This window comes from Amphiura filiformis, chromosome 2 (assembly GCF_039555335.1).
Source record: "Amphiura filiformis chromosome 2, Afil_fr2py, whole genome shotgun sequence".
Taxonomy (NCBI): domain Eukaryota; kingdom Metazoa; phylum Echinodermata; class Ophiuroidea; order Amphilepidida; family Amphiuridae; genus Amphiura; species Amphiura filiformis.
In genome coordinates this window covers 36,905,289-36,914,369 of record NC_092629.1, presented here as the reverse complement: position 1 = coordinate 36,914,369, position 9,081 = coordinate 36,905,289, and the positions used below count along the sequence as shown (strand labels likewise).

Genomic DNA, 9,081 nt, shown 5'->3' with positions numbered 1-9,081 from the left:
TTATATCAGGGTCCGCAGGTTTTTGCCGCAGGTGGAAAAAACCGCGGTTTTAACCATGGTTTTAACCGCTTGGCAAAAACAATTGTTGCCGGTTTTTGCCGGCAAAAGTGGCAAAAACTAAAAAAATGATTTATAGTTCATTTTTTTCATCTCAAAAGAAATTATTAAGTTACAAAAATCATTTCCTGAGTGTAACAAAGCCAGATTTTGTATTTTATAAGTAACATATTTTATTTTAAAGGCATGTGTTTTCATTGCTCAAGTGCATTTAACCGAAATGTGGCATATATCAGATTCAAAACTTTTTCATTTTAAGGACTTGATGAGATAAAAATTATGTTGAATGATTCATTAAAAGTTGTATGCTGCTGTTTATGAGCTTTCTGCATTAACTTTTAATATTTGAGTGACTATATGTGAGTTTTTGCCAGTTTTTGCCATTCTTGCCGGTTTAAACCAGGCAAAAACTGGCAAAAAACAGGTGTTTGCCAGTTTTTGCCACTGGCAACGGCAAAAACAGGTTTTTGCCGGCAAAAACCGAACCCTGCCTTATATGACATTGGGTCTGTGACACCTCAAGTATGGAATGTCTTTTCCCTTATATGACATTGGGTCTGTGACACCTCAAGTATGGAATGTCTTTTCCCATATATGACATTGAAACTGACACTTACCTCAAAATTGGAGGTTTTTTTTTGCTATATGACATTGGTTCTGTGACACTTACCTCAAATATGGAATGTCTTTTCCCTTATATACGGTCCACAACTTATAAGTTCCCCCCTATAATACTTTTCAGAGTAAGTCAAAAAATACTTTACAAAATGTAACAATTTAAAAATACATGTATAGCCCTATTTGTTTTACACATGTGGACCTATTTATAGCATCACACGTCATTGCGTTCAGTCACAATGGTAAATTGTGTAAGAAAAGAGGCTGTTTTAAAAGTTGCACCTGAGTCCATAGCAGATAGGTTTTCTTTAACAAACACATGAATAGACCTGGCCTACTGTATTGTTTGAGAGTTAACTCCTACGGACTGCTACACTGTTAAAAACGGTTTCTTTTTTTACATAATGAACCATTGTGACTGAACGCAATGACGTGTGACGCTATAATTTGGTCCATATGTGTAAAACAAATACGACCACCCATACCTTTTCACACGTTTGCATTTTTTCAAATATTTATTGATTTATTTAAAAAAGTATTTAGGGGGAACTTATAAGTTATGGACCCTATATGACATCGGAACTGTGACACTTACCTCAAATATGGAAAATCTTTTCCCTTATGTGACATTGATACTGTGACACCTCAGATATGGAATATCTTTTCCCTTATATGACATTGGATACCTCAAATATGGAATGTCTTTTCCCATATGACATTGGAACTGTGACACTTACCTCAAATATGAGAGGTCTTTCCCAATATGACATTTGTACTGTGACACTTACCTCAAATATGGAATATCTTTTCCCTTATATGACATTGGACACCTTATGACATTGGAACTGTGACACTTACCTCAAATATGGGAGGTCTTTCCCAATATGACATTTGTACTGTGACACTTACCTCAAATATGGAATGTCTATTCCCTTATATGACATCGGTATTGTTGTATTCGCACAAGTACCCGAGATACTAACACATGCACTGATCTGGAAGAAAACATATACAACAAAATATAAAACATGATAATGTTTACCACTTGGATATAAAATATAGGGACGGCTGTCCCAGATAGGTCGTCAGAAAATATGGGCAGTGAACATCACACATAGTAAATATTCATGTGAAACATATTTTTGCATTTTTGTGAAATACTTTTTTGTCATTTTCAGTCTATTTTACAAGATGACCTCAAGTGACCTTTGACCTCAGTATGTGATCTTGAACAACACCGTTACATGAAAGCTCCCATAATGCAGCTTTGGCTCAAGTTTGGTTGCAACTGGATGTGAACTGTTCATGTGAGACCAGATTTTGTATTTTCAGCCTATTTACAAGTTGACCTCATATGACCTTTGACCTCAGTATATGACCTTGAACACCACCAACAGAGGGTTCCCATAGTGCAGCTATGACCCAAGTTTGGTTGCAATAGGATTTGAACTGTTCATATGCATATGAGACCAAAAAGCCTTAAATAATTGTTGATGGACACAACCCAACACACAGACACACCCCCACACTGACGGACACAGGACTTGTGATGCCGTAAGGTCTTTTCCTTCGGACAACCTAAAAAAGGCTTCAACAGAAAAGGGGAGATCTTGAGGAATAAAAGAGGGCAAAGAAAGGCCCGGTGGGGTTGAATGAACAGAGCAAGAGAATTTGGGTGGCCCATCCCTGTATACCTTATATACACAGGTACCCTCCAACTGTGGGTGGGGTGTACTCAAATCACATTTTGACAGGGGTGTGCTGCTGGAATTCCCCATATTTAGGGATTTTAATAACCTAAAAAAATGGGAGATTTGACCAATTTTCCTCAAATCGGGATCCATGTTTAGGGATTTCTTCAATTCGTTGTCTGTATTCCATAGTGGCGTATAGTGGGACGCCGTGAATCGAGAAAAAATCGGGTTTGAAGAAATGCCAATTTAAAATCGAGTTGTGTAAATCAGACATTCATTATATTTTGTAAATGATGTGAAATTTCTGTAGTAAACTAAATAGATTTTATTGTTATATATTTTTCAAAAGAAATAAATACATACTATTGCTGGCAAACTGAAAACAAAAAGCACAAAGCTATACGTCACTATGGAAAACAAGCAAAACGCAATACCCTAACCCAACGTTAACCTTACGCCACCTCGGTCGCCGTGTAATCTTTATGGCGTTACTTTTCATCGTTTGTATTCCATAGTGGCGTATAGGTCTGATACGTCACTATGACGTGTACGCCACTATGACATACAATATTTTTCATTTTTGCCGATATTTCATAATTATAAAATGTGTATAAAATGTGGCGTATGGTCGATACGCCACTATGGAAAACAAAAAATTCACTTTGTAACTATACGCCACATTTAATTGATTAATTACTAATTAATTGGCTAGTTTTGACTGATGAGACTTAGAAAAATTAAAGAAAACATCAATAAAAACATATGTGCCAATTTTCAAAAAAATGACCAAAAATCACTATACGCCACTATGGAATACAGCCGACGAATTAAGCGGCACATCCGCATATACCTTATCAAACTCACTTTTCAGGGAATTTTGTTGCCATACGTGATGCTACTACTGTTCCATATGATACTGCACACACGCCAATTCCTCCTGGCTGAACAAAAGATTGGCTTTGGAGCCAATCTGTGGCTTCCTGAATCAGGATGAAATAGGAAAAATGCATATGAGCAATATTGACTTTTTATGTCACCAGAAGACCAGCATATTTGCATAACTAAAGGACCAGAGTGTTTAATTAGTTTTATTCTGGAGTTTTATTCACAATCTTACTATAGAATGGGATATTTTAGAAGTATTATTTTTATCGCAATTTAACAGTTCTCAGTTGCGTACCGTGGCCACTCCTACCCCGGGGACTAAAGAAAATGTAAATTTTGCCACCCCTAGGCCTTGCAGCAACAGCCCGAAAAGGTTGATGCATTTTTTCCCAGCCAGGTTGGCCCTCGAAAATATAAAAAGTGGGGGGGGGTGTTAGAGCAAATTTCTCATTAATTTTTACAAGTAAAATTTTACAGGTCTTAACCCCCCATTACCCACACCGCTTTGTACTGTTGCCCTGTTGATGGTTAAAATCCATCATTTTTCGCCCTTTTTATAAAAATGCGCAGAAATAAATTCTGCTTCCAATGCACTTTACAGATTTGTTATACAATAGTCCCTTTTTGAATAATGGCCATTATTTAAGGGGGGTTAGTTACTTTTTTTGAGATGTTTATATAAGTAAGGCTCACTAACCCTAAGCATAACCCTAACAATAATCCTTATTTTATATTCAGACTAGAGAACCTTCAGATTAGCAAACTTAATTCGGTTTTCAGACTAGCGACCCTTCTGACTAGAACATTCGAACTAGCGACCCTTCGGACTAGAGAGAAGTCACAACTGATGCAATCACTGAGTGGCATCCTTTACATAGCACATGTCATCAGAGGAAACTGACATCGAGGTATTCCTACGCTATTGTCTTACTTCAGAATATAAGTAGCTTACCTCAAAATAGTCAAGTTCTAGTTTCTCAAAAGTAGTTGGTAAATCCTCATACTTGGTGTATGGCAAAGCGTATGCAGCAAAACCTCTAGATGCTAACAATGCAGCACGGAATTCTGTTACTCCACCCGATAGTATAGAGCCGCCAAACATGTCTATTACTCCCTTAAAGGGTCCTGGTCCTGTATATGTATGAATATTCCAGTTATTACTCTAATATTATTACTCTATAATGCTAAAAAAATAGTTGACTTGCCCTTTAGGTACCAGCACATGGGTTGGTCAGTCGATTGCAATTTCTGCAAAATACGATGTGATGCCTAATACGCTGCATAGAGAATTTTAGAGAAATAGAGACAGTATGTACTTTATAAATGTATGCATATTCAGGTGCATATTTTATCGAAAATACTAAGGAAAATATGATCCAAATCAATGCAGGAAATGCGACTGAACACAATTTCCATCCCACGTTTCCCTGTTAAAGTTACAGTGTATGTTTATGCTGCCAAAATTAACAAAACAAATGCAGAAATCAAGTCCGAATTTGCAAGAAATTTATGATTTTATGCGTTTATACTGCAGTTTAACATTTATAAATAAAACACATATTTTAAATGTTATAAACTAAAATATGACATTTCCCTATAGTCAAATTTCAAAAAAAATATAAAAAATAAGCGAGCATGATTTTTTAGATATTTGGGTCGGTCGATAAGGGCAAGTCAAGTTATATTTTTAAGCCCCTAATGCTGGCCATAGGTTTCATTATTTATAAGAAATCCAAGTTTTAAGATTTTTTGGTGTAAACTATCAAGAACTATCTCAAGAATCTCTGAACCAATACTGGGGTTGTTTGAACTCAATTTAATGCAGTTTTTCATGCTTATTTCAAATGGGTACGTCCATTTCAAAATGATGCACATGTCTGTCTTTTTTTACATAATAGCTAAGAATAAGACTCATCTCAAGTGTAGGTGGCTCCAAATCATCTCCAAATCACATGGTTTAGGAATGTTTTCAGTATTCCTAAACCATCATGTGTGACTTGGGGATAGTTTTGAAGTGACCTACACTTGAGATGAGTCTGGTATGTATTTTTACTATTATGTTAAACAAGACACATGTAGCAAATGACAAGTGCATCATCGACTCTTGTACACAAATATAGTTGTGAGAATGTGCAATTCTGAAATCTTTGAATTTTTAAAGAAAACTTCAGAACGTGTCCTCTGCATGGGCAGTATTGGATTGGACATCCCCAGAGGGGGTACTCAAGTTTGGTTTGGGTAGGGGTGTGCTGCTGATAAATTGAAAATTTAGCTTTAATTTGATTGGTCACTCAGATGAATATATCACATAATTAGCCAATCAGAACTGTTGTATAAAGTATTGAGAGAAAGCTGAAATACTCACCTTTAGGTTTGAATACTTTCCCTCTCACTCTTCCCGATCTCACTTTAATTATTTCAACGCCAGGTCTCATATACGTCTTCTGAATCTGTGTTTTAGCTATAGGAGCATCAGTTTGTAATGCTGATATATCTAAATGTCCTTTATGTACTGAAAGTGTTATTTGCATAGGTATAGTGACATCTTTTTTGGCGTATCTTAGTCCAGGTTTCTGTCCAGGGGATGATATCATACTCCAAAATAGGCCCATTGGCTCTACATCTGTGAATGAAAATGAAACATATGGAAAAGTTGAGTGCATTTGCTCAGTGATTGTCATGCACGCCGCATATAACCACAGGAAATCATGGGTAAATTCCCTCTCTGCTGTTCTATCCACCCGCATGCTGCTCATGTTTTGATCAAATTTACACGAACACGCCCAGAATTAGCATGTTATAAGTATAAAAACCTCTCTTCAAAAATTTCTGATGATGAGAACAGGGTGACTTTTTAACTTATTATTTCGCTCAAAATTCTCTGCCGTCAATGAAAAATGTGCTAATTTTTCACTTTTTTTGGGAGCTACTCACGTAAAATGTAACAGCCAATTAAAGTGACGGAATTTTTCTAAGAACACTGCTGGTTTATTGACCTACTTGAGCTAAGGATGCTTGTGATATAAAACTTGTTTTGATTGGATAAGGGGAACTGGGTGAGATTTTGCCCTAAAATACATCAGACGAATCAGCCGATAGCTACTATCAAGCATGGCGAACCCGGATGTCTATTGACCGGGGTCATTGATCGTCAATAAACTCCCTATGCGTGATGTGCGTGCATCGTGCATGACGATAGGTCATTATTGAGCATGCTCATATCACAACTTTTCCATATGACATTTCAACTGTTAATTAAAGCCATGTGTGATTTGCTCCACAGTGACGCCCTAAATTTTTCCTGAATTTCTACATTTTGTATGATTGTAATGCCCAGTGGTGTACAAAAATAACATATATGAAAGGCTAAGCCTGAAGTGCTTTAATTACAGTAAAATTTAAGTTTTATATTAAATTGGGAGATCTCCGGTTTTATTCCGACTTCACCAATCGAGTGATCATAACCTACCACTTAAAAACTAAAAGACTATTGCACTCCATGTGAGTGCAGTAGTCCATTTCCCATTACACTCACATGCAGCTACCATGGAAACATTAACAGACGTGAGGGTATAGCACTCACCATGCGTGGGTGTTTAGGTATTTTGTTTTCTTGCTGATTTATAAATAAAATAAAGTGGAAGAAAGGGAATTTATATGAATTTTATATATATGTGATATAATATTTTAAAAAATATGTTTTCATTTGTTCAGTAGAACAAGTATTCAGTGAAATATGAACTGTTCCATTTACCTTGGCAAAGCCTCATTGAATGGAATGTTTAACAGTCCATATTTTACCTCATGAAAATATTCTTACCAAATGTTGTACTCATAATACACAATTTAATAGTAGGTATGTCACAGTGGCTGCACAATAATTCTGCTACACTGTGCATGCAAGCATAACAGTGAATTGAAAAGCGCGTGCTTCAAAGTTGGCCAATTTTAGAAAACATCCATGTCGATAAATGAATTTCTTCATATGCTTCATTTATCCAAATTGTTACCATAGGGTCCCCCAAAATTAAAAATTGTTTTGTTTAAGAACTACTGCCTGTTTTTATGGATTTTTGAAGATCGCTCATAAATCAGTAAATTGAAATAAATAAATCAGCCTATTGAAATAAAGGGACCTACCACCATTTAGCTGAAATACTAATCTGTCTTAGCATGTAAATTATTTCCGTCGACAACGAATGAAACACTTCGAGAAAACTAGTTGAAACAAAACATTATATCAAAGATATTTCTAGGGAGTAATTTTCCAAACCTCAATAGCTCTAAGCCTTTGTGTGTGTCCAAGGCCATACTATTTTTGTATACGCGGTACAGTGGGAATGGCTTTTCCGTTTACCATTTGTCATCCCATGTTAATCCAGATAACAAAATGTTCATTTAAAGTCTCATTGCAAATAAATTATGATTTTTACTTTTCGGATTTGGCTTTGAGCAATGGTGACACATACCATGTTTACAGAAAAAAATGAAAATTTTCGTATTCCTGTATGTTTTGTATTATATTTAAGTAATTAACTGCAGTTTCTTTATTCAACATCATAACAGGTTCATACTTGACATATTTATGGTGAATGAATAGACTTTCATTAAATATTGAAAAAGCCCAAAATTACTCATGCCTAATTTACATAAAAATACCATGAATACATAATTACCTGTAATTAGCTAATTTGCATAATTAATTACTTTTTGTGTATTTTTTGTTATCAATTGAAATAACTTTGTATACATGTGTGCAAAAAAAACCGCACCCTGATATCATGTATGGTTTTCTATTGGCATCAATTTTGCATATTAATTAGCTGAACTTAGTCATTTTTTCACCTTTAATTTGTCTGCAGGTTGGCTGAATTTGCTAAAATAGTATATTTTGTTAATTTATTATAATTATTCAATGATAGATTTTTAAATTTTGTTTCTTTAACAAAGTTAGGAAAGATAGGCATTTAACCTGTGGTACTTAAATTAACGCTGCTTTTTCAAGCAAGCATCCAAATAAACCTTCAAAATCTCGAAATGTGCCAATTTTGTCATAATAGCCATTTGTGGCAGGTTTTAATTCCATTTACGAGCATCTTAAAATTGACACTACATCACTATGCATTGACCGATTTCAATTCCATTTTTTGATTTTTGATGCTTTAATAAAGCTCATTCATGTAGAAACATTAAATAACGTTTTTTCTGCTGCGCTTATTTTTGAGGTGATATACCTATTAATAGTAAACAAACCTGTAAAAGTTCCACCAAGTGATGAATTTTGCTCCATAGAAATCTCCCCATTACCATCCACCACAAAATGTCCATGTGCCTCAAAATGTAGTCCTGGCTCTGGAAGGAATGACCTTACAGTGACCTTTGACCCTGGGTCAAATCCAGAAAGTTTGATTTGGACCTTTTCATCTATGAGGGTAGCAGTAGGTGCAGCATAGATTGTGGCCATGGTGCGATGTATGAAATATTGTTGTTCTAAAATAAAAATGAAAATATTACAGCGAGGATGAAAAGGATAAAAACATATTATATTTGTAATTACAATCTAAACAGTAAACAAAAAAACTCACATTTCTTTGAAAAAAATAATAACCTTTTTCCAAGATATTTAGAATAATCATGGTTATACAGAGTGTTAGCTACCCACCTGTCATTTTGGACAAGCATTTTGCTCCTGGGAGAGGTAAAATATGTGACGTTTGATGCTAAATTCTAAAAAACAATGCTCGAATAAGTTGTGTGAATTCAAAACAGATTATAATAAACCCATCGGAAGGAGCAAAGGTCTGTTTTTTTTTTTTTTTTCAAATTT

The 9,081-nt window shown here is 35.2% G+C and overlaps 1 protein-coding gene across 1 annotated transcript; it reads right to left on the bottom strand.

Annotated features, from left to right (window-relative positions):
• Positions 1 to 1,600: 1,600 nt before the first annotated feature.
• Positions 1,601 to 8,742, bottom strand: LOC140140397 (bile acid-CoA:amino acid N-acyltransferase-like). The gene is made up of 5 exons (XM_072162160.1): positions 8,508 to 8,742; positions 5,620 to 5,877; positions 4,207 to 4,385; positions 3,234 to 3,349; positions 1,601 to 1,670 (listed from the first exon to the last, which is right to left on the bottom strand). Exons 1-5 carry the CDS (start codon positions 8,716 to 8,718, stop codon positions 1,601 to 1,603), a joined length of 834 nt encoding a protein of 277 aa, XP_072018261.1. The 5' UTR covers positions 8,719 to 8,742.
• Positions 8,743 to 9,081: the final 339 nt, after the last annotated feature.